General features: G+C 51.5%; 1 protein-coding gene across 1 annotated transcript; it reads left to right on the forward strand.

Annotated features, from left to right (window-relative positions):
• The first annotated feature begins 378 nt into the window (after nt 1-378).
• Nucleotides 379-23,873, forward strand: EFTUD2 (elongation factor Tu GTP binding domain containing 2). Its single transcript, XM_075722694.1, has 28 exons — nt 379-395; nt 920-1,025; nt 1,904-2,069; nt 2,543-2,621; nt 5,646-5,721; nt 5,991-6,056; nt 6,315-6,350; nt 7,262-7,352; nt 8,480-8,562; nt 9,049-9,215; nt 10,330-10,454; nt 12,115-12,178; nt 12,564-12,654; nt 13,630-13,765; nt 14,058-14,185; nt 15,190-15,383; nt 15,527-15,638; nt 15,856-15,996; nt 16,389-16,490; nt 17,001-17,083; nt 18,255-18,341; nt 18,631-18,757; nt 19,211-19,298; nt 19,806-19,924; nt 20,410-20,504; nt 21,345-21,498; nt 22,467-22,574; nt 23,241-23,873. Exons 2-28 carry the CDS (start codon nt 921-923, stop codon nt 23,334-23,336), a joined length of 2,919 nt encoding a protein of 972 aa, XP_075578809.1. The 5' UTR covers nt 379-395; nt 920; the 3' UTR covers nt 23,337-23,873.
• The last annotated feature ends 1,533 nt before the right edge of the window (nt 23,874-25,406 follow it).

Here is a 25,406-nt window from a genome sequence, read left to right on the forward strand (position 1 = left end):
CCTGCCGAGCCACGCACACCGCCGACCCCTGGGCCCCTCGCTCTGTCGCGACAGCCCCGCCGCCCCCCGCCGAGCTCCCGCCGCCGCCGCGCGCGCGCGGGCGCCCCTCCCGTCGCCATAGCGACCGGGCAGCGCGGCGCGAGGCCCCGGCGGGGCTGCCCCGGGCCGCGCCTGACGGAACCGGCCCCGCCGCCCCCAGCGCCCCGGCCCGAGCCGCCGCCACCGGGGCCCCGCCGGGGCCGTCCCCGACCCCGCCCGCCCCGCCCGCCCCTTCTCCCGCGGGCGCGGCGCTGACGGCGGGCGCGGGGGGGGCTCTGTCGCGACAGGCAGACCGGGCAGCCCGGGGGCCTTCCGCGGCGGTGTCGGCGGCGCCGGCGGCGAGGGCAACGCGGCGGGTGAGAGCGGGACTGCGGCCGGGCCGGGGGACCCGGGGAGGGGGCGGAGGTGAGGGAAGGGGCCCGGGGAGGGGCGGCGGAGGTGGGGGTGAGGGAAGGGGCCCGGGGAGGGGCGGCGGAGGCGGAGGGCGCTGGGCGGGCAGGCCCGGGCCCCGCGGCGGTGCAGGGCTCCGGGGAGGGGCGGGCGGGCCTGGAGGGTCGCGCACGGGCCGGGGGCCGGGGCCGGGTCTGGGTCTGGGTCCGGGGTCTGGGTCCGGGATCTGGGGTCTGGGGTCTGGGGTCTGGGTCTGGGTGTGGGGCCGGGGTCTGGGTCTGGGGCCGGGGTCTGGGTCTGGGGCCGGGGCCGGGGCCGGGCCGGGTCTGGGTCTGGGTCTGGGTCTGGGTCTGGGGCCGGGGCTGGGTCTGGGATCTGGGCCGGGCAGGGACCCCCGGCGCAGCGCTGGGTGCTGCGGGTGGCTCGGGCAGGAGCCGTGGGTGCGCGGGGCCGAGCCCACCCCCTGCTCTGACCCCCTCCCCGCCCCCAGCATGGACACCGACCTGTACGACGAGTTCGGGAACTACATCGGGCCGGAGCTGGACTCGGACGATGACGATGATGAGTTGGGCAGGGAGTCCAAGGACCTGGACGAGGTGAGCGGCGGCGAGGGGCAGCGTCCCATGGAGCCTGGTGCGGGCCTCGTCCTGCCCCGTCCCCCCCACGGCAGCAGGGGCTCAGCCCCGCGCTCTTCACAAGCTGCCAGCGATTCCTTTTCCGTGCCGCGCTCTGGTTCTGCAGTGAGGCTTTGTTTAGTGGTGGAATTTGACTCCTGAGGATCAGAGTGGATTTTGTTTTTAAAGGATTCAGCAAAAGCTGCCCTCCTGTGCCTGTCATAAAGGGAAAAACAAAATTTCCGCTTGAATTGCAGTTAGAACTGGGAGTTTCTGTAGCTCAAGCCATATTTGGCTTTTTTATTTGTGCTCAATCAAATGGAGGATCCATATCCATTCAGTGAGGACTTCAGGCCCTTAGTAACACGCGCTAATGCTGCAGCAGTATTGCAAGGAGCTCAGCTCCCGGGCGGTGAAGGCAGGGCAAGGCTCCACAGACACTAAAGGCGAGTGAGGAGGGCGGGGGGACAGCAGTGGCTGCTGTGCCACAACGGGAAGGTGCGGGAGGACCGAGGGAGCCCCTTCTAGTCGCCCGTTCCTGCAGTTGGTCTGAAAGTGGTGCGCGTGCGCCATCGGGGTTGTGTTGTGTATGCGAGCCAGGGGTGGGAGCTGCTGCCAGTGCTCTTGCTGTTTGTTTTCAAGCTGTGCCCCTGTCCCACAGCAGGAAGAGCTGTGCTGCTTGCAGAGGGCACCTCCGCGAGCTGCTCTGCCGCCTGGGGTGAGGTGCCGGGGCCGTGTCGGTGGCTCCCTGGCTGGGCTCGTAGCTCTCTTTCGATGTACAATTCTGTACCTTCTGGGGTGACTGGTGTTTGTAAAGCACTTGGGTGCCGGCAGCAGCTAGATGTCAGCGTTGGTTGCAGCTCGAGGATGATGACGATGATGACGATATGGGGGACCATGACGAGGACCACCCTGGGATGGAGGTGGTGCTGCATGAGGATAAGAAATACTATCCCACCGCCGAGGAGGTCTACGGGCCCGAAGTAGAGACGATAGTACAAGAGGAAGACACGCAGCCTCTCACTGGTGAGTGGTGAGGAAGCGGCGAGTCGGGTATGGAGGGAGAAGAATACTCTTAATGGATCCTTGGAAACGGGAAAATAATATTCCCTTCCGTTCTCCCCATCTGTTTTAATGCTCCTTTCGAATTCCCAATTCCCTCTCAGCCCCAGGAACGCGTAGACTCTTGTTTGTCTAGCGGTGTGCAGATTTTGGCACTCGGGATTATTACAAATGCCAAAGATATCATCAGATGGTGGAAAGATATTTAAGGAGAAATGGAAATGCATTTAAGTCATTTAATTTGATCCTTTTATAATAGAATAGAATAGTTCAGTTGGAAGGGACCTGCAACAATTGTCTAGTACAACTGCTTTTATAAAAAGCTAAGAGGATCTGTCATCTTGAAGATTGTGGGTTTGTCTGCAAAAGTTGCTGTTCCCTACGACCGTTCACGGTCTCTGGTAGCAGTGTTTTATTGTTCTTTCTCTTGTTTTCAGAGCCTATTATTAAACCTGTGAAAACCAAAAAATTCTCTCTGATGGAACAGACGTTACCGGTCACTGTCTATGAGATGGAGTAAGTAATATGTAGGGGTTCTAAGCATGTATGTTGGATCAAGCCATCTGTGCTGTGATTTCCTCACTCCTTGTTGTTTACGGGCAAAGGTGGGGAGGCAGAGTGCTGTGTACTCTGTGGAGGAGGCAGATTTCGGGGGGCATTGGCTTTGTTTCTTACTGACACCAGCAACAGAACTGAGTGCAGCTGCTTCACAGATTTGGAACCAAAAAGAAGAGGAAGAAAGTACAAGACTAACCATTTCACAGATATTTTTCCCTCCACATAATGCAGCATAGTGCATAGTTTTCTGACGCTAGAATGTAAGTCTTACCTTGAGAGCTGATACAAAGCTTGATAATCGGAAACCCTTGTGGTGCAGATTTGCTGAAAGCAAGTTTTCTTGACTGGCTCAAGAAATATTTCTATGGTCAGGGTGTGGCACACCTCATACTGGGACATTTTGGGGTGATCCCAGTGACCATTGGCCTGCTGCTCTCTCAAATTAATTCCCATCTATCCAGGAGGAGTTTCTGGGCAGGATTTTTATGCCGTCGGTTGTATGCAAAGTTGTGTCGTAGGTCAGCATAATGCTGCAGCTAAGTTGCACTTGGGTGTTGGTCTCTTCTCCCATGTAGTTAGCGATAGGACGAGAGGAAGTGGGCTCAAGCTGCACCAGGGGAGGTTTAGGTTGGAAATTAGGAAAAATTTCTTCATGGAAAGGGTGGTCAAGCATTGGAACAGGCTGCCCAGAGAGGTGGGGGAGTCCCCATCCCTGGAAGTGTTCAAAAAACGGGCAGAGGTGGCACTTTGGGACATGGTTCAGTCTAGTCTACCCTTGATTGGTTTAGTGTGGACTTGGTAGTGTAGGTTAATGGTTGGACTGGATGATCTTAAAGGTCTTTTCCAACCTAAACAATTCTATGATTCTATGATTCTGCTGCACTTGATGGTGTTTGCTGGTTGCAAAGCAGCCCCTGGGCCACCAGGGTTGGGAGAAAACCCTGGAAAAAATTCCAAACAAATCTAAAGACCGAGATGTAATATCTCCTGCAACTTTGGAAAGGAGTAAAACCAGTTGTTTACTTTCTCTATTAAAAATATATAATCTTAGCATCAGCGTCTACATTTTGCCGATGGGTGGAGGGGCTCTGTATCCTCGTGTGCACAGTGTTTATGTATGTTGTCTCCTATTTGAGGATGAACAGATTGAGCTGCGTGAGTGTCTTGTTAGGCTCGTCTTGCCATACGCCACTTCATGGCTAGGCAGAGCTTTTTCCAATTTTTAATAGTCGTCTTCAAGTGTAGGTCCCAGAACCAGATGCAGGCTGAGTAGCAGTTCCCTGTGCGCCAAACAGACCCCAACGTGAGCAGTCCCGCTGCGTGTTATCACGGATCCTGTTATTTTCTGGCAACAAAATTGCACTGGAGTTTGTATTCAGTCAGTTGGTTACTTGGATGCCCAGGACCTCTTTGGAATGGCTGCTTCTCGGGGCTGTCCCCTGATACCGTCACTCCGGCCGTGTTCATTGATCAGAGAGGTTTCTGATATAGCCAGATATAAACCAAAAAGCCAGCTGGGTCTTATTTTTCATAGAATCATGGAATGCTTTGGGTTGGAAGGGACCTTTAGAGGCCATCCAGCCCAACCCCTGCAGTGCCAGGGACAGCTTTAACCAGAGCAGGGTGCTCAGAGCCCCGTCCAACCTGGCCTGGGATGTTCCCAGGGATGGGACCCCACTGCCTCTCTGGGCAACCCCTTCCAGTGCTTCACCGCCCTCATTGTAAAAAATTTCTTCCTTATGTCTAGTCTGAATCTATTCTTCTTTAGTTTAAATCCATTATTCCTTGTCCTGTCACAACAGGCCTTGCTAAAAAGCTTGTCCCCATCCTTCCTATAGCCCCCCTTTCAGCACTGCAAGGCCGCACTAAGGTCTCCTCACAGCCTTCTCTTCCCCAGGCTGAACAACCCCAACTCCTCAGCCTGGCCTCGTAGGAGAGGGGCTCCAGCCCTCGGATCATTTTTGTGGCCCTAATTTTTCTAATCAGTCCATTTTGCTCTTAGTCAATGACCTGCACTCTTCATTGTCTACCGCTTTCCTGATCCCTGTCTCCTCTGCTCGTTCCGTCTGTAATGAATTCCTCTTCATCCTGTTTGTAGATATAAATGGTTAGGACGGGGCCAGGAGAAATTCTCTGTGGGACTTAACCAGAAAACCTGCAAGCTTGGTATTGATTTCCCATTTAGCCTTATTTTAAGACCAATAAGCAAGCTTTTAATCAGTAGTATTATTGATTTTTTTATTTTTTAGCTCTTAATCAAAATGTTGTACATTAAGAAGTCTACTGCATCAGTGAAAATTAAATCTTTTTAAAAAGGAGGTTATTTGACAGCACTTATTTTCTGCAGACCTGTAGCAGTGGATACTTGTTTTATAGCCTTCCATTATTTTTTAAAGGAGTTGGTAATTTAGGATCTCAATTATATTTGGGCCAGGATCCATGCAGAAGTGACCGGCCCATCATTACCCGGCTCAGTTGCTGATTCTAAAAAGATTTAAATTCCGTTGCTGTTTCCTTGAGTCCTGGGAACGTCGGTGTTTTAAGACCTGAAAATCATAACTCATAATGGTCTGCGGAGCCCTGTGGCTACCTTTTAAAACTGCGTGGGGTGCTTGTTATCCAGCTCTGTGATTTACTTGACTGCCTGCCACTATTTGAGTGGAAGTATTTCATCATCTGAGTACATGGATGTGACTTTTGCTCTAATACTGACTAGAAGAGAAGAAAAATATTCAATAATATTCCATCGCTGGCAGTTTCACCAGCTCCGTATCCTCCCACCCACTGCCATCTGTCTAGGACTCCAACTCTCTTGTCCTCCCCATCTGGAAAGTGGGATTCTTCCTCCGCAGGGCATTGGCAGAATGAAAGTTTGGAGAGGATTCAGGGGGCACCTTGGATAGAAAGTGTAGCTGAAATGGCTCCTGCTTTTCTTAGACACAGCAGAAGCCTCCAACAGTCTTTTGTGTTTTGTTCCTCCAGTTTCCTGGCAGATCTGATGGACAACTCGGAGCTAATTCGAAACGTGACTCTGTGTGGGCACCTTCACCACGGCAAGGTAGTGTGAATATCCAACGCGTATCGGGTAGTAGTAATGATCTGTTTGTTGCTTGCTTTTACCGTTGCTCTTGATCCCTCAATCTCTGCAGCAGCAGTCTCTTTCTGCTCCTCTTGCTACTGCAGTTATTTGTAGGTTTTCTTTCAGCCACGTGGAAATGATAACGTGCCCAACTTTCTCTGTACTGCTGCTGGAGGGATGGGATTGTACTTGTATTTATCTGTCTGAACAGAGTCGCCTCCTTTCTCTTGTGGTCTGGTATTTTTCAGACGTGTTTTGTTGACTGCCTGATAGAACAGACGCACCCAGAAATCCGGAAGCGCTATGACCAGGACGTAAGTGGGCGGCTTTTGGTGTACTCCTGCCCTGGGGAACATGGGTTGGCTGTTCCGCTCAGAGGGAGCGTGACTGTACGTGGGGAAAATGTGGTTTAGTGATTAGAAAGTAGGATTGGAAAGCCAGAGCTCAGTCCTAATTCTGTCTCTGTCACTTACTTGCCACCTTAACCACGTGTAAAGAGTTCTTGTGTCCTGCTTCAAACTTAATATTTGATACAAAAATGCGATATTCTGACTTTTGTTTTGTCTTTGCAGCTTTGCTACACTGATATATTGTTCACAGAGCAAGAGGTAAGTGAGTCTTGTAGAACAGGCAGTGATTTTTATCCAGTCGTCTCATGCTTTACTCACAGTTACTTACTGTAGGCAGTTTCCTCTTCCATTTTAACAGCTTCTTGTGCCTTGCACATTTTGATTATTTTCGTTATCAACAAAATGATCTGCTCCTCTTGTTTGCCTCAGTAAGATCCCTGGTCTGACTTTCTTCTATTTCCTGCACCCCTCATCTCCATGTGTGATTTTATTTATCTGAGATGATAACCTGTGGAATGATGAAAATCTGTACCAGAGTTATCTCAGCATATGGGTAACTCCTGTTTTCTTTGAGGGAAAGAGGTGGAAGGGGTTCACAGCAGTGATGGATGGGAAAAAAACCTATGATTTCAAAATAAACATATTTCTCCTCTGTTTCCTTTGACGGGAACTCTTAGCTGGGTGCTCTGACTCCATGTGGTTGGGTGTGAATGGGAATCTTATTTTGTCCTACTCGCTAAATATTGTCATGACCAGAACAATCCCATGAAGCATTTCTTTCTCTTCATCTTAATGCCCTACTTTAGACTCTGGGTTGATCCAATCTTATGCTTTGAGGTGTAACTTGATAGCAGCAGAAGGGTGAAAGCCCAGAAAAAGATGGACCTTCTGTCTCTGGTGTTGCATATTATACTTCTTCGGCTGAAATGAGGCATGGATTGTGCAGTGGTAGCTCACCAGTCTGAGCCAGTGTGGATGGAGGAGCTGGGCTGGATACTGCAGCAATCTGAGGTTGTTACTCCCTCCCTGGGAGTAACAGGATGTCCTGGATGGATGTTTACTTCTTTCCATCTTTCTGATTTTGCTTTGGTCATCTTTTACATCTTTACATGGTGGTGTATATTTTTTTTTTTCCTTTTAACTGATAATCCCGGTTTCCTGTCTTTCAGAGGGGAGTAGGGATCAAGAGCACACCAGTGACTATTGTTCTGCCGGACACCAAAGGAAAGTCTTTTCTCTTCAACATCATCGACACTCCAGGTAATTGTGTAATCCTGAAAATCCTGGTTTGGGATGCACTTAGCTGAGGGCAGCTTGATGTGCGGAGCAGATACATGACCACGTGAACCAAGGTTTCTCTCATTATTAAACCCCTTTGGTCCTCTGCATAGTGCTATTGACAGGAGCGCGGCAGTGAAAACACGTACAGTGATGGTTAATGAGGGCCTTCAAAGAGCTTCTGTGTTGGATTGCGCTGGGATTGTGTAGCATTGGCTCTCAGAAAAACAAAGAAAGAATCTGTACCCTGAAACCTCACTGATTCATCTGGAAATGTCACCTAGGTGCAGTGAAACCCTGGGAAGTTTTCTTTCACAAACGGAAACCCATGTTTTGTTTTGTGTTTTTTTGTAGATGATTCCAGCCTAGTCCTGAGCCTTTAGCTAAGTTCATTCGTCTGAAATCCCTTCCAGCGGTAACGCCTGTGCAGCTGGCTTTTAGTCAGGCTTGTGTTTCTCATTAGCAGGCCTAATTGAGGGCTAATGGGGCTGAAAATGTGTTTCACTCAAGTATATGAGAAGCACGTGTAGAATTGGATTTTCCAGGTATCGTGCACAGTGGGGACCGTGCTTTTCTCAAATGCCGTTGCCCCACAGTGAGACTCAGCAAGTTCCCTCAAGCCTCTGGCAAGCTCCTGTGGGGGGAACATAATCATGGATCAACTTGTAAGAAACCAAGGCCAAACTTTAGGAAAGAGGGTCTTGGGACACATCTGTTGAGTTACAGCTCAAGATGAGGGAGGTTAGAGCGCAGGAGGAGACTGGAGGGAGAGGCATCTGTTGTTCTTTGGTGAGAAGTAATCTTCCTCCTTTTCCTGCAGTACTTGCACAGAGCTGTGAGAAAAACGGTAACAAATGTGAGGAAAAGTGCCTGTTAAATGAGTTGCTGTGTTTATTCTCAAAAAATAGCATTAAGGCTGAAGCGAATCCCTATATGGAGCCCTGGCAGCTGCTCCCGGGTCCCTGTCTGAGGAGAAAGCTGTCTGCGTTCTGCCTCGCTGGATGCCAGTGACCAGAGCGAGCTGCAGAGCAGAGGGATGGCTTTCCACCCTCCATGCTGCTGGTGTCAGGGCTTACTCTGGTTCTCACTACCATTTTGTGTTTTTGAAGGTCACGTCAATTTTTCTGACGAGGTGACAGCTGGCCTTCGTATTTCGGACGGCGTTGTACTTTTCATAGATGCGGCTGAGGGGGTGAGTGCCAGGTTCTCATAGGGGTTAACTTCAAAATCTCTTCCTCTGGAGTCTTTGATCCTGCCTTAGCATGGAGGCCTGGGATGGGTTCAGCTTTCCAGGATGAAGGGTTTTTGGAGGACAGTTTGGGAAGCGAGAGTGTTTTCCAGACAAAATGGGGTCAAGTGTCTGGCTTCTGTGTTCGTGGCTGACGTGATGCATGTAGGCTGATCATCTAACTTGTTTGTATCTCCATCCCCATGATACCTAAAATTGAGGAGGTTATTTGTAACAGAGATATCCAAAGGGTAGGATTCAAGGAATTCGGTTGGATTAGCACCTACTTACGAATTTCAGGAAGATTAGCTGATTGCTGGTGGCTGAGCTTAGGCTTTTCTCCGGAGTCGCAGCCCTGTGCGTAAGGGTCGCTGCTTTGTCTGTCACGCCCTAGATAGCATTTTGCGGATGGCTTTCGCTAGGGGTGTTTGTGCTCGTTATTCCCTGCAGGTGATGCTGAACACAGAGAGGCTGATCAAGCACGCGGTGCAGGAAAGGCTCGCGGTGACCGTGTGCATCAACAAGATAGACCGACTGATCCTGGAGCTGAAATTGCCCCCTACAGATGCTTATTACAAACTCCGACATATCGTAGACGAAGTTAATGGTCTGATCAGGTACGGGTGTACGGGATGATGCGTTGTTGGTGCTTGCTGTCCCTGTTCCATTGCAGGTGCTTTCCTTTGGGAGTCCAATGTGTGCCTAAAAATTCATGAGTTAGTCTCTTGATATGTTGAATCATAGAAAATGGGGCAGGAAGGATTGGAAATTCATCTCAGCCAATATATTGAATTATACAGGAAGGGCCAATCCTGCCTGAATTCTGACAAGCTTCATGGGATCAGCTCTTTTTCCCCCATTAAGAAGTAGGGAAAGTGGACACATGTCCGGAGCAGGAAACTTCTGTGCGCCCGGATATCTCAAATAAACTGAAATTGTCCAGGCTGTATCCCAACTTTTAGGCTGAGATGTCTCAAAGCTCATAAACATTGGTTACAAAATGGGCAGGAGCTTGCTGTTCCAACCCCTAAGCAGAGGCTATGATATTGCTATGGTCAAATCTTCTTGCAAGACCCTGCCCAGAGAAGGGAAGGGACATCTTCTCTAGCTGTGACAGTAGCAATGCATCGTTTCTGTGGGTTCTGCATCCAGGTGAAGTTCTTAAGAGCCTTCTTCCCTTCAGTGGGTGTGTGTCTGCGCCGTAGCCTGTATAACCCCAAACTGAATTTGCACTTGCACGTCTCTCTGTTCAGTGGCTGCTGACATCAAGCAGCTCGGAGTAGGATAACTTATCCTGCCTAGCATGCTTGCAAACTCATTAAAACTGTTTTGATTCAATTCTATCCCTACGTTATTTGCCTTGTATTATCTTTTTCCTTGCTTGGTTGACCAACCTTGCTGCCTTTTTTTAGGGAAAGAAAAACTCTACCTGACAAAAAATACAAAGCACTTGTGCTGGTAACGTTTTAGTTCTAGGTCTTTAAATATTTCTCAGTACACTAACGCTTTGAAATTTGTAGTCATAAAATGATACTGACCCTGAAATTCTGATGGCAGGCATGCTGCAGCCCATTTTAAGATGCTATTTGGCAGTGTAGAATCCTTGCCTATCACATACTGCTGTTTGGTGTGGGAAGTGGATTTAAGTGTCTTCCTTGGTTCATAACGTTGATTTTTTTTTCTTTTTTTTTTTTTTTTTTGTGTGTGTGTCTAAAAACTGTCTCCTCTCAGCATGTATTCCACCGATGAGAACCTCGTTCTGTCTCCCCTTCTGGGGAACGTGTGTTTCTCCAGTTCGCAGTACAGCATCTGCTTCACGCTGGGATCTTTTGCAAAGATTTATGCAGACACATATGGTGAGGATTATCCAGAAACCTTGTACACTTTAACATCTCATTTCCTAACCTATTTTGTTGAGGCTTTCTAAGCCATTCAGCTTTGGCTTTCGCTGCACGTATATGGCCAGCATATGTGCTCTTGAATTTCTAGGAGCTGAGAGCTACTGCAGATCTGAGCCATGGGTGGTAAAAAGCAAAAATACAGTTCTAACTTGTTTTTAGCTAGATAGTTTTTCCTGATAAATGTTTCTTGAGTCAGAAGCCAATATTTTATACGTACCCTTAAGCAGAAAAAACAAGTCTTGCTATGGCAGTTGAAGGCAAGTGTATGTGTTGCGCTTTGCCTCCTTATCAGAACAGCTCAGAAGCGAAGCAGTTAAGTTCTGCCTGCCTTTTCACAAAAGTCTTCAGAGTCTGAGACTCAGCTGCAGCCGGGCACAAGCTTGGCCCACAAGGTTTGCACTCTTGCCCTCTTTCTTTTTTAAGAAACTGTCTTTTTCTGGCTTTGATTTAATCTTCTGTTCCCCAGGTGCCCACTCAAGGCAATCTGCCACTTGTAAAAGTGGGCCTTTTGCTTGCATTAGCCAGCTGTACAGCCAAGATTTTTGAAGTCTCACACTGGGGAATTCGGGGTGATCTGTAGGAGCCGTGAGCAGGGGAGGAAGGATTTTGTAAAGCAGCTGGCCTAGCTCTTGCAAAGAAGTTAGCCTGAGGGAGGATGAAGTTGTAGAGGTCAGGGACTGATGCGTCAGGACTATCGTGTGTCCTCGTGAGTTTGGAGAAATAAATGAGCTCCCTGGGCATCACAGCTTTAACTTAGTGCCTGCTAGGATGATACCCCTTCTTTGGGGGACTGACAAGGGCTCAGTGGGTGGGAGATGCCATCCGTGTGGGGCAGACATGAGCTGAACAGGTACTGGAAGTCAGCAGCATTTGATTTTGGCCACCAGGGATTTTATGTGCAGCCACCACACTTCAAATAACATGAGTTATAGTAGTTTAACTGTCAGAACCTCAGCCACCGTGAAATTTCTTATGCTTGCACATCTGCCCACAGCAAAAGCTTGTTTGGAAACTGCTGTAAATTATCACCACTGTCTTATTATTTGTAAATTCACCATGACAGCCAAGCACTACACTATTCCTTCAGCACTTGGCTATGCGCTTAGTGCATCAGCTGAAAAAGAGAAAAGAACCTGGAGATGTTCAGCAAGGCAGAAAATGCTTGTGATAAGCCTACGGGGCAGATGGGGTGTAAGCCATCCCAGCACCTTGCCACTACAGCGTCAGGTTGCAACGTTAACATTTGGAAAATGAAGCAGATGTAACTGGGTTCCTGCAGCGTGGCGTCTGGCAGGCCAGGTCTTCTCAGCTCTAACCTTGTGTGTAATTGAGAGAGGCGAAATGTTCCTGAGAAGCAAGTGTGCAAACCCACGGTGTACCTGGGCTGCTGCTGTCGTCCTCAGTGGACTGTTTTCTGCCCACCTCTCTGCCTGGTCTCCCCAGGTGAGGGCTTAATCAGTTTTTCTGAATTGGGACCCAAGCATTCACTCACCAGCTCTGGTCCATTAAATTGAATCCTCAGGGTTGTTTTAAAAGCCAAAACCCAAAGATTTCCAAGATGAGAGAAAAAACTGTGACATCTGAGAGACTTCTATCATTTGTTTTTTCCTTTTAGGAGATATCAATTATCAGGAGTTTGCAAAGCGGCTTTGGGGCGACATCTACTTCAACCCGAAGACGTAAGAAGCCTGTTTAAATGTCCATTAGTTTATTGATGGGTTTTTCCCTCCTTTCCCTGTAAAATGTGGGCCAGATGACCACCCAGGGTCCCTTCCAACCTGAGTTGTCCTATGGTCCTGTGGTGGAGTGGTACCTGGGAAGGGTTGAGTCAGGCCGCCTGCTTGCTGTGAATCCATGTGGTCCTCCTCAATCCTGCAAGTGGGAGCAGAGAGCCTTTTTTGGCCTTTGTTTGGAGTAAGCATGACTCCTGTGTCCATGACTGCTTCCCAGGGAGACTGGGAGGGAGAAGATAACCTGGGAAGAGCAGAGGCTGTGTTTGCAGTAGGGCTGCTTGCAGGCTGCAGAGTGCTTGCTCCTCATGTCTCTCCTTTTGTCCCCCAACAGCCGGAAGTTCACTAAAAAGGCCCCAACAAGCAGTTCCCAGCGCAGTTTTGTGGAGTTCATTCTGGAGCCCCTGTACAAGATTTTGGCTCAGGTATGTGGTGGTTCGTTCTCCTTCCCACAGCTCCAGATAGGAGCGGCCGAGGGCTGGGCACGGGGTGGTGGTGTGGCTGGTGCCTGTGGGACTCGCGTGTCCTGTTACACAGCCGGATCTTCACAGATTTCTGGGTTTGGGGGTGCAGAGTGTCGTGGTTTAGCCCCAGCCAGCAGCTCAGCACCACGCAACCGCTCGCTCACTCCCCCTACCCCGATGGGATGGGGGAGAGAATCGGAGGAGTAAGAGTGAGAAACACTCCTGGGTTGAGATAAGAACAGTTTAATAATTGAAATAAAGTAAAATACTAATAATAACAATATAATAATAATAGTAATAATAATATACAAAGCAAGTGATGCACAATGCAATAGCTCACCACCCGACGACCGATACCCAGACAGTTCCCGAGCAGTGATCGCTGCTCCCCGGCCAGCCCCCCCAGTTTCTATACTGCCCATGACGCCGTATGGTATGGAATAGCCCTTTGGTCAGTTTGGATCAACTATTCTGGCTGTGCCCCCTCCCAGTTTCTTGTGCGCCTGGCAGAGCATGGGAAGCTGAAAAGTCCTTGACTAGCATAAGCAGTACTGAGCAACAACTAAAAGCATCAGCGTGTTATCAACATTCTTCTCCTCCTAAATCCAAAACACAGCACTGTGCCTGCTACCAGGAAGAAAATTAACTCTATCCCAGCCAAAACCAGGACACAGAGCAACAGTGAGCAACTCCTTAATTGTTGCTCCTTGCAACTATAGCCCTATATTTGCACAGTTAATAGAAGTGCCTTTGCTCTTTCTAGCATGCTCTAATATCAGCCAAGTGATGACTTGAACCAGCCAGCCAGTTCTGTGTGAGCTCTAAACCAGAGCAGGTAAAGAGCCCTGAGTGTGATGGCTGGTATGCGAAGCTGCGCCTGGGAGTTATTGTCTTGGACCCCTGCAGCGAAGCTGAGTGGTGCTTTTTGTCTTGCAGGTGGTGGGGGATGTGGACACGACCCTGCCCAGGACTCTGGATGAACTTGGCATCCACCTGACCAAAGAGGAATTGAAACTGAACATTCGGCCCCTCCTGCGGCTCGTCTGCAAGAAGTTCTTTGGGGAATTCACAGGTAAATGCTGTTTGTCTTCCCCTCCATAATCTTCCCAATACCCTAGGCTCACGTCAACAGAGTTAAGTGCTGTATTACAGCCATGGAGCGCTCACTTGCACAGATCCCTTCTCAGCTTTCCAAATATAAAATATTAAGCCATTTGCCCAAAGGACAGCTTGAGACACTGCCTGCATCTTCCCCATTGCTGTGGGTGTGGTGCAGTCAGAATGGCTTTGCCTTGTGTTTATTGGAGTCTGTTTCTTTCCTCTACGCCGCTTAATCGTGTTCTCATGAAGCATTACTTTTCCAGGCTTTGTGGACATGTGTGTGCAGCATATCCCCTCCCCGAAGGTGGGAGCCAAGACGAAAATCGAGCATACCTACACTGGCGGTGTTGACTCTGATCTGGGGGAGGCCATGAGTGAATGCGACCCTGATGTAAGGAAACTCTTCTGCTTTGCTCTGAGTGTCCAGAAGCGTGGCAAATATGCCCTTCTTTCACTGCCTTGACAGGGCAGCTGCCTCCTAGACAGCCATCTGCACAGATTTGACTTCCAGCATTTTGAAACCTCTCATCCGATACCGAAACAAATTTCTTCACTCTGAGAAACTTTAGCTGCCTGCCAGGGCAGCCCTTGAGAGAGAGAATTGTTTGACAGTGTGCAGAGAAGAACAGGACTAGGTCAGGACTTCAGAGCACGTGGGAACTGCAGGGTGATTTTGTGTCCTTTTGCTGCCTTTTTGTTCTCTTTTCCTTGAAGTTTGATTCTCTCTCCAAACTCTGAGAAAAGTGATCTGAACTATACTGATAAAAATAGCCCTGCATTAGTTAGTCAGCACCTTCCCTATCAAAGCCTTGCACAAACCTTCCTCCTCAAACAGCTTGTACTGAGCTGTCATTCAGAATTGTCTAGAGCCACCAACGCCAGCCAGCAGCTAGTGAGGAATTTGCCCATGACTTTTGCTCTAATGTCTGGAGAGAAAATGAATCGCTTGTTTTAATGAGTTGTGATTACCCACATAAAACTATACAGTGGTGACTGTCACCAGATCACCAGTTGTGGGGTGACCTTATGGGACTGAGAGCTGTGGTCTGTGGAGGCTTGGGTGCTCTGCCCAGAGCTGATTTGCGGGTCAGCAGATGACATTTCTTCTTGTGGCTTTGTTCCAACCACTATTTACTGCTCCACAAGAGGAGTAAGGGTTGCTCCAGAAAAGTCCACCGAAGTCGTTCTAGGGTTCTGCGTACAGGGCAAGGAGATGTAAGGCTTCCAGTGGAAGGAAGTGAAGGACTTGGCAAGTCAAAAGAAGTATTTCTAAGTTCCAGACCATTAATCCCTTTGTATCAATGAGGATACCAGGTCTGTGTCTGTTTCTTGACTGGGTTTTGAAAGAGGCTTATTTTTTCTTCTCTCTCCCTCTCTCTCTCTCGCCCTGGAAAGGGTCCACTGATGTGTCACACAACAAAAATGTACAGCACAGACGATGGCGTTCAGTTCCACGCCTTCGGCAGAGTGCTCAGCGGTACCATCCATGCTGGACAGCCTGTGAAGGTCCTTGGAGAAAACTATACCCTGGAAGATGAGGAGGATTCCCAGATTTGCACTGTCGGACGCCTCTGGATCTCGGTTGCGAGGTACGGAAACCTCTGGCAGTACGTTCATTTGGGAGAGGACTCACCTGGAGTTGTTGCTGCCAGGGACAGGGAAGAGGACAGCGCTGCAAGGGGCCCGGGGCTGGAGGCAGCGAGCGCTGCAGTGACGCTTCCCTGCCTTTTAGGTATCACATTGAGGTAAACCGGGTTCCTGCTGGCAACTGGGTGCTTATAGAAGGAGTGGACCAGCCCATAGTGAAGACCGCAACTGTCACGGAGCCTCGGGGCAACGAGGAGGTACTGTGCGCAGCTGGTATCGCTCAGCCTTACAGAGAGTCGAGGTGATGGAGTGCATGCCAAAAGCTGCAGGGGTGAGGTTAAAGGAACCTTGTCTGCCAAGGTGCCAGGGCACAAGGGCCACTGAGGGAGACAAAACAGCTTCAAATGCCGTGTCCAACGCCAGTGGCCATCTAATGATGCAGAGATTCAGCTCTTTGTCCTTATCTGGTTTCAGGCTCAGATCTTCCGTCCTTTGAAGTTCAACACCACATCTGTCATCAAAATAGCTGTAGAGCCGGTCAACCCCTCGGAGCTCCCCAAAATGTTAGATGGTCTCCGCAAAGTCAACAAGAGTTACCCCTCACTTACTACTAAGGTATTTCTGGTGTATGTGTGGCTGTTTTCAGCTCATGCTGTGGGCTGCCTTGTAGGCTGATCTTAAAAATAAATAATTTTTTACTGTAGGTTGTTTTGTTTGTTGTGGGTTTTTTCATGCTGTTGCAGTTGACCTCATGAATCATGTAGAAATAGCAGAAAACTGTAAATCCAGCAGAAAAACACACACCTTGCTGTGCCAGGGAAGCAGCTTTCTGCAGAGCACATCAGCACTTTCTGCTAGAAAAGGCTGCGGGAGCAGCTTTCCTTGGGGTGCTCTGATCCTAACCAATTTATTTAAAGCTAATACTTCCTCAGGCTTGTGTAGGAGCCTGGAAGGCAAGGGCCTGTGAGCAGCAATGTTATCAGCTGAACCCCTCTCTTATTTTTCAGGTGGAAGAGTCTGGGGAGCACGTGATCCTGGGCACGGGGGAGCTCTACCTGGATTGTGTGATGCACGATCTACGGAAGATGTATTCAGAGATTGATATCAAGGTGAGGAAATGAGAGGGGTTTTCCCAGCTGGGGAGGGGGGCTTGTTCCCCTGTCTCAGAAGAATGGGAAGATAAGCCTAGCTGAACGTACAGCATGGATTTTGTCAGGTCCTTTTAAAAGGAAAAAAAAGGGCTGTTGGGATGCAAAAGTAACTCTTGCAGCCTGACTGTGTCACACCATTGTGACTGAGAGCCTGAAAATTGACTTGGAGAGGGGTGTGTGACCATGTTCCAGACTTTTCCTGTACTTCAGCCATTGCCTGGCTAGCATTAAATAAATAAATTGAGCAGAATTTTTCGTATCTGGAATTAGGTTTAAATGTTCCTGTCTTGTTTGAATGAAGGAATTAGTAAAGCTGCCTGTGCAGGTCTCCGTGGTTCATACGCAAGGCCGATTAAAACACTGGCAGGTGAACCAGTTTTTTCTTGTAGGTGTTCAAAGGTTTCAAACAGTCTCTTTAAAAGCAAAAAAGTACTTGAAAACCTTACAAACCTGTTGTCGTTATTCCAGGTCGCCGATCCAGTTGTGACATTCTGCGAGACAGTGGTGGAAACGTCCTCCCTAAAGTGCTTTGCCGAGACACCCAACAAGAAGTAAGAGCCCACGGGCGAGCTGGGCGTTGGAGATGGGCCCGCGGAGGGGTTCCCTGGAGACCCCAGCCTTCACCCCTCCCGGGGGCCTGGTCTGGGTGGCTGTTGTCCAGACAAGTGGCGTGTGCCTGTGTCGGCAGCCTGCCGTTGCGGCAGCTCTGCTGAGCTGCTCAATAACACGCTTGAGTCCTAGGGACGTTTCTGTGTTTTGTAAGAGCTCTCAGAATGGAGGGAATAAAGACAGAGCCACAGCCTTTTTTTTTTTTTTTTTTTTTTAGCTAAATTTCACACCTTGTCAGCAGTTTTGTGGTGTTTCCAAGACTAGGAGTTGTGTTGGGATCCTAGAGCAGGTGCCAAAGAGCCCAGTGCTGCCTTCAGTAACTTCCCAAATGTTTCATGAGCAAAAGCTTTCTCTTCTCTTATTTGTTCTTAGTCTTGGAACGGATTTTTTTCCTTCCTGCTGTTGCACGGGAGTCTTACAGCCTGGTCTTGTCTCCTTCCTCCAGCAATGCGCTGTGAGATGCACATGTTTGAAAGCCAGAGGCCTGGGAGGGAACATAGGCTGAATAACCAGGATGAAATCTAGGAGCACAGGACGTCTTAATGCCTGAATTTTCAGGGAAATCATGATCTGTCATATGCTGAATGTGGCTTTCCTGTGTTCCCCTGTAGTTTCTGGTTCTTCTTATGCTCTTTTGTTCTGATACACTCACTCCATGGTTGGTAACCTTATTTTTGGGAACAGAAAGTTCCAGTCTTAGGTCGGTCCTTGAACTGTTGGGCATGTGGAGTGACCTGCTTTGGGGGCAGGCTACTTGCGTTGGTGGGGTTCTCCAAGGCAACGTCCCATGTGTCGGACACAGTGAGTGCCGGCTCTGGTAGAGGCGTATTGCCCGGCCCATGGGCTTCCTTCTGCGGCCTGGACGAGCGCTGGACGTCTGGCAAGAGGGATGGAGCCATGTCGTCCCTTAGCAATCTGCTTCTGGAGATTAGCAGACTTCGGAGAGCAGTTTTTAAGTGCGTGGGCTGTTTTTACAAGCAAGACAGTAACAGCGAAGGACACGGATGGCTTCATCTCCCTAGCTGGGTTCGAGGCACTGCAGTCCCCGAGGTCCTGCCAATTACTCCCATTTCCATCATTCTGCGTACTAATTGCAACTGTTTGTCTTCTCAGGAACAAGATAACGATGATTGCTGAGCCTCTGGAGAAGGGACTCGCAGAGGACATTGAAAATGAAGTGGTCCAGATAACGTGGAACAGGTATGACCAATCTGGGGAGAGCAGGCGTCCATCTAGAACCAAATAATTGGGGAAAAAAGGGAATGCTGGGATCTGCAGGGTGCACAGTGTAAGCCAGAAGCCTCTAGGCAGGGGTTCTGGTTCAATATTGCTATCAGCTAGTCCGTGAGCATCCCTGCCTCCGCAAACAAGTTGCTCCAGGTAAAAAGCTGAGATCCTTTTATGTTTGAAGGGAACAGGGTCATAAATATGTTGTGAGTGCAGGTCAGATACTTGTTTCCTAAAGTTTCTTCCTTCCTCCTGTTATCAGAAAGAAGCTGGGTGAATTCTTCCAGACCAAATATGACTGGGATTTGCTGGCTGCCCGTTCCATCTGGGCCTTTGGGCCAGACGCCACTGGCCCAAACATCCTAGTAGACGATACGCTGCCCTCAGAGGTGAGAAACGCAGGCAGGGGGTTATGTTTCAGTGAGACATTTGTCCTGTGGTGCCAAGAGGTGACCGCTCCTTCCAGAGCCTGCAGCAAGGTCCTAATGCTGTTGGAGTGCTTGTTGGTTTGCCAGATCTCAGATCTGCTGTGCTTTCTCCACCATGCTCCTACACTGGCTAGCAAATTTTTCAGGCGTTGCTATTTGGGCTGGCATCCTCCAAAATTGGCAACTAATCGGCCTGCCTTTCAGGATTACCAAAATATGGACTCTTTTAATTTATAGCTCTAGATGCCAAACTCTGAAGATAATGCCCCTGAGCTGTGAGAGGGAGGGATAGACATTGGGGGTATCGGGACATTGCTGCTCTTCTAGAAACTGGCTTTTAAACACTGGGGTCTGTCTGTTACTGCCTCGTGATGCAGATGTGGTCTCTGAAGCAGTCTGTCTGTCTGTCTGTAGGTGGACAAGTCGCTGCTGGGCTCTGTGAAGGACAGCATTGTGCAGGGATTTCAGTGGGGGACCAGGGAAGGGCCTCTCTGTGACGAATGTAAGTAGGACCTGCAGAGAAGTGGAGCTAATAAGATTGATTAAATTCTTCCACCTCTAAGCACCCAAGTGATTTTGCTGGTGCAGTCCCTCAGTGGCCAGTTCCCTCCGCACGCCGCAGCTGGGGACAGCACTGGGGATGGGTGACAAGGGAGATAATGTTTTCCTGGCTGCACTTGCCACCCAGGCACTGGCACTTGCCGCCTGCTTACAAAGCAGGGCCCGATAGCTGGCAAGCTGCCTCCTCCAGACCTCGGCTCTGCTCCTCGTATAGTTCAGGTGCAGATCATTGAGCACCCTGCATGATAAGCTGCTGAACTGCCTGTCTTGGATGTGCAGGACGTGGTCATGCCTTCGCTGCTGGAATTAAATTTAGGAGAACTTCTGGTGGCTCTAGGTCTTTGGATGTTTGCTATGTGCTCAGGGTCTCTGGGGATGCGCGGTTGGTGCTGGTGTGGCAGAGAACATCCCCCTCGAGTCACTTGCTGTCATTTCTGCCCTTCCTCAGTGATCCGCAACGTGAAGTTTAAGATCCTGGATGCAGTGATTGCTCAGGAGCCCTTGCACCGGGGTGGAGGACAGATCATCCCGACAGCCCGGAGAGTGGTATATTCTGCTTTCTTGATGGTGAGGACTACACTGTGCGTGACAAGGACGGAACCCCGTGCCGTGCCAGCTCCTGTGGGCTCCAGGGAGCGTGGGTTGCACGTGTGCTGCAGTATCTGCCCCAAGGATGTTCAAACTGACTCATTTATCCATTAATGTTTCCAGCGCCCTTGTGGGCTGGCAGATGGGTTTTACAAGCGATCACGTTCCAGTCTGGCTGGAAACTTGTGTGCATCTGCTCTGTCTCTGCTTTTTGCTACTGTTTGGCTTGCTGGGAAGGGTGGGTGTGGGGAAGAGGGAAGCATATGACTCATGGCCAGAAGGAGAAAAGCTCCTTTCAGGGTTTGTTTGATGTTGGTTTGGGCAGCCATGGGGCAGCAGGAACCCTTTCATCCCCAGTCAGGTGCTGCATTTGACCAAAGTATGCCAGTCCCCGACTCTTACTTGAACCAAATTGTGTTGGCGCTGCTGGAAGCTCAGTGGCTTGGGTCCCTTTCTCCCCACAGGCCACCCCTCGCCTGATGGAGCCCTACTACTTCGTGGAGGTGCAGGCTCCTGCCGACTGCGTCTCTGCGGTGTACACAGTCCTGGCCAGGCGCAGGTGAGCTGCTCCGACCAACTGCGATCGCCTTAGTATTGCAAAGCAGTAACTGCTCGCTTGGGATCTGGGTTGCTAGAGATGTTCACATTCCTAGCACTGCTTGTGAATCGAGGGGAGAGGGTGAAATCTGTATGAAGTGACAGCTGAAACCTCTCTTGACTGATCCCTGCTCCTGTGCTGGGTGGGGATGGGACGTCCAGGATCACATGCAGCCTTTGGTTTGTAACTGGTTCTTCCTGAGTCTCGGAGAAGAGAATATATAAAGGGACACGAGACCCACGCCGTACTGTGTTCAGCTCAGGGGTCCCCAGCGTAAGACAGACATGGACCTGCTCGAGTGGGTCCAGAGGAGGCCGTGCAGATGATCAGGGGGCTGGAGCTCCTCCCCTCCGAGGCCAGGCTGGGAGAGTCGGGGTTGTTCAGCCTGGAGAAGAGAAGGCTTTTGGAGACACCTTATTGCAGCCTTCCAGTATATAAAAGGGGCTTATGAGAAAGATAGGGAGGGACTCTTTATCAGGGAGTGTAGTGATAGGACGAGGTGTCACGGTTTTAAACTGACAGAGGGTAGGTTTAGATTGGACATTAGGAAGGACTTTTTACCACGAGGGTGGTGAGACACTGGACCAGGCTGCCCAGAGAAGCTGTGGATGCCCCATCCCTGGAAGTGTTCAAGGCCAGGCTGGATGGGGCTCTGAGCAACCTGGTCTCGTGGAAGGCGTCTGTGCCGTGGCAGGGGGATTGGAACGAGATGATCTTTAAGGTCCTGACCCAAGGTTCTGATTCAGACCATTCTGTGATTCTGTGACGTACAGGAAAACTAATGTGTTGTTCTGTTGGCAGAGGCCACGTGACGCAAGATGCTCCGATCCCGGGCTCCCCTCTCTACACCATCAAAGCCTTCATCCCAGCCATTGATTCATTTGGCTTTGAGACAGACTTGAGGACCCACACGCAGGGCCAAGCCTTCTCACTCTCTGTCTTCCACCACTGGCAGGTGAGTCCATGCCCTGGTGAGACTGGGAAGAGGGACATGGTAGGATCAGGCACCAGGTAGGTGCTCTCAGTAGAGCTCAGTGCCACGGCTCACAGAGGGCAGAACAACTCTGGAGAACATCCTCAAAGGATCTCGAGTTGGGAGGCTTTGTACGCTAGCTGTTAAGCGTCTGCCAGAAGCTAATGGCTTCGTTCCAACTCACATCGCCCTTTGCCCTAGCGAGGGAGCGCTGAATGCTGCTGCTGGCTGAGCATAAAGGTCCTTTGGTGCTTGGAGAGAAGACGTCCTTGTCCGGGAGAAGGGAAGCTGTTTGGGTGCACTCGGTACTCTGCAGCTTGGGGAGCAGGGGACTTGGAGCAGGGCTTGGACTTGTTGGTCTGCTGTAAGACGTGGGTTGCCACACTTTGGCTTTGCATCTCAGAGAAGGCTTTTTAAACCTATGGAAAACAGGGTTTGGGACAAAATACTGTCCCAGTCTGGGGCAAATCAAGTCTTGTGGGAGCTACCACTGCGAGGTGCACAGCTACTTGTGGTACAGCCAGGTGGGAGCAGCAGCAGCGACCGAGCCCCAAGAGCTGCCTTAAAGGTCAAGATGTAAAAGTCCGAGGCTTGGCTCTGAAAAGAACAAACATGCCTGATTTCTGGAGAGGGTTGCGCCAACTGGGCCCCACGTGGGTTGTTCTGGTTAGCAGGCTTTTAGGGGTCTTAGAGTAGGCCGGCAAGTGAGGAAGGTGGGACGTGTTCTTGGCTTGGGTTAGCAGCACTGTATTAGTGACTTCTCGCAGAACGATCACCAGCAGCGACGTGACAGTTTTTCTGTGCCAGAAGAACAGATGGGGTGTTGGGGCTGTCACACCAAGGCTGGGAGTGTCCGCAGGGTCCAGGGGTGTTTCCTGTTGCAGTTCAGGCTCTCCAGGAGGTTGAACCAGCCCCCAGCATCGCTCTCACCTCCTGGCCCTGTGTTTCAGATTGTGCCTGGTGACCCCTTGGACAAGAGCATCGTCATCCGACCCCTGGAGCCCCAGCCAGCCCCACATCTGGCCAGAGAGTTCATGATCAAGACCAGGCGTAGGAAGGTACGGCTGGGAGCAGTCCCTACAGTGTCCCTCTGTCCATCTGTACCGGCAGCTGAGCTGTTGCAGTGTTGTCCCTTGGGCATGCCATGTCCCCTCTGTGTTCCCAGAGTGGACCGATGTCCTTTGTGCCTCGGGTCTTCCCTTGCTCCTGATCCCTCATGCTGCCAGTTGGTGCCTGTGGTAGTCCCGCGAGCGACTCATCTGGCAGCGACTCCAGCCAAAAGCGGGGTCCTGCAGCGTCCGCTGAGCCCCGCTCCCTCCCCAGCGCCCATCTGACCCCTTGGTGGCCTGCTTTAGTCCGTTTGTCCTGCAGAAAAAGCAACAACTGGGTTCTGTGCTGGTTTAGTGAGCTGGGCTGAGGGGTTGGAGGGGCACCTGGGGCTGCGCAGGGAGCAGAGGGAATCAAACTCCCTTTTGGGATGGCAGTGAGCTGGTAGATGCGCTCAGCAGCAGCAACCACACATTTGCAGCTTCCTGAGAGACTGTTAGGTGTCTTCAAGCCACTGAGCAATGCCTGATCCCTTGCAAATTCTCCTGCCTCCTCTGGAGCCTGAAAATTTATCTTACTGCGGGACACCAGGGCTTTTTTGTGGGATGTCTGCTGCGATGGCTGTACGAGTGCTGACTGCCAGAGGAACAACCTCTGGTTTTGCGATTACCCTGCAGGGCTTGAGCGAGGACGTGAGCATCAGCAAGTTCTTCGACGACCCCATGTTGCTGGAGCTGGCCAAGCAAGACGTCGTTCTCAACTACCCCATGTGAACGTGCTGCTGCGGCGTGGGGGCTGAGCCAAGTCCTGGCTGGTGTCTGTCTGTCCTTCCCCATCCCCGCTTGCCCAGCCCTGGCTCCTGGATGCTTGGGGCACACAGGGAACCACTCCTCAGGTCGCTCTTTCATGGCTGTAGAAGTCTCCCTGGGCATTTGTGGACTGTGCGCTTGGGGCCTGCCCTGTATAGGGAGTAACCCCGAGCGCTGATGCTTTTTGTATTGCTGGTGTTCAGCCGTGATGGCCTCCAGCGAGGAGATTTTCCCTTTGGATAGGCTCTCTGAGGCACAGGGGTTATCCCCGGCTGCAGCAGAGCAGCGTGAATAGAATGTCAAGATTACTAAGGACTGAGTGTAAACGTACATCAAGCGTCTGAGCTTTCTGCCAACCCTCCCTGGCTGCCAGCGGGTGTTTTGCCTTGGGCACAGCATGGTGTTGGGCAGCTGAGGAAGGTGGGGATGCTGGGGGCAGGGGGGCTTCTACCAGCCCCTCCCAGGAGAAGAGACAAGTGTGGCTTTTACCTTTTTTGTACACCTTTTTTGAACCCTCGTAAACGTTTAATACAAACCCCCACGCAGGGCTCGGTCTGATTGCGCCGAGAGAAGGCAGTGCTGTGAGAGGCTCTGCCTTCGCCGGGGCTTAGAGCACGCGCTGCCCCAATTCAGGCGCTGCCCCAGTTCCCCTGTCCTCAGCGCTGTCCCCTGCAAGGGCTCCGTGTCCCCCAGCCACCCCAGTCCTGCCTGCCATAGCTAGCTGCCCAGCCAGCCCAGGACAGTCCTGGGCTGCACTAGGATTTTATTCCTCCTGCTGTGTTTCGGGGAACCTCATCAGCTGCTCATGCTCTGAAAGGTTTTCAGTGCTCCCTCTCCCCTGCCGCAGCTCCTCGCTCTGTGTCCACGGCCCCGGGTCCTCTCCCGAGCGCACGCTGTGACAGCAGGGCCAGTTTACATCTCCTGGAGGCTTTTATACCCTCTCTCTCCCCTGGCCCTGCACCTGCCCCCCCAGATCGAGCCTTGCCTGGGATCGCCCTGGGGCTGCTGTGCTGAATTTGGCCACGGCAGCCTGGTCTGGCCCCAGAGACTCGCCTCTGGGAGCCTGCCCCAGCGCATCCCTGCGCTCAGAGGGGCTCGAGATGGCGGGGGGGGGGCACGCAGCACCCGGGGAGCAGAAGATAAAGCCAAGGACGCCCCCCGAAACCTTCTCCCCAGTTGCTGGTGGAAACTGTGAGGCACTGGGCTGACACAGACACAGGGGATAGGAAGCAGCCCCGGGAAAGCGTGTCCAGCCGTGCCGGGTCTCTGTGGAAAGTGGATGTTGCGGGGGATAATTCAGGGCCACCGCTCGCCAGCGGGGCATGGAAACCGGGGAGGGGGAAGGATTTCCTGCCGCTGCCGGCGGACAACAGCATGGCCCGCACGTGCTGCCCCATCCCATCCGCCCAGCGGGAGGGTGTGCGGTGCCGGGGGCTCCAGCCCTATCTCGGGGCTCAGCCTTTCCTGCTGGGCAGAGCCGGGAGGTTCCCCATTGCCTCCTGCATCCGCCCCGGCACCGTGGCCTCACCAGCGGCGCATTCCCCCTCTGCCCTGGGGCAAAGCGGGGTTCAAGCCCTGCCTGGTGCAGGCAAGACCAGCCTTACACCGTGGCCAACCTGCCCGCGGCCTCCCCAGCGGTGCTTTTCACCTCCCAGTACAGCCCAGCACCAAACTGGGCCCCTGGGGACCAGGCCAGGCTGGAGCTGCACAAGCCTGGAACTGCTCATGCCAGGGCTGCAGCAGGATCAGCGCCCGCGGGGCCGGCAGCGCGCTCGGTGCTGTGCGGCACGTCCCCAGGCTCCGGGGTGCGACCCTCGGCTCCGGAGCCAAGCACTTGGCCGCTCTGTTCCATCGCGGCGAGGGGTTTTGTCCCAGGAAGGGGACATCGGTCATCACCCTGGGGTGGCTCTGATCCCAGCTCTGATCCCAGCTCTGATCCCAGCTCTCCAAGGCCTGGTAGTGGGGCTGGAGGGTCCCGTGGGGGCACCCATGCACCCACAGATCAGCGCAGGTCGCCCCTGCCCTCCGGAGAGC

Source organism: Pelecanus crispus, chromosome 18 (genome assembly GCF_030463565.1).
Source record: "Pelecanus crispus isolate bPelCri1 chromosome 18, bPelCri1.pri, whole genome shotgun sequence".
NCBI lineage: Eukaryota > Metazoa > Chordata > Aves > Pelecaniformes > Pelecanidae > Pelecanus > Pelecanus crispus.

Coding starts and splice junctions, on each gene's coding strand:
- EFTUD2 (XM_075722694.1), top strand. CDS start 921: ATGGACACCGACCTGTACGACGAGTTCGGGAACTACATCGGGCCGGAG. Junction 6,351..7,261: donor TATTGTTCACAGAGCAAGAG/GTAAGTGAGTCT, acceptor CCTGTCTTTCAG/AGGGGAGTAGGGATCAAGAG. Junction 15,997..16,388: donor ACCCCTCACTTACTACTAAG/GTATTTCTGGTG, acceptor CTTATTTTTCAG/GTGGAAGAGTCTGGGGAGCA.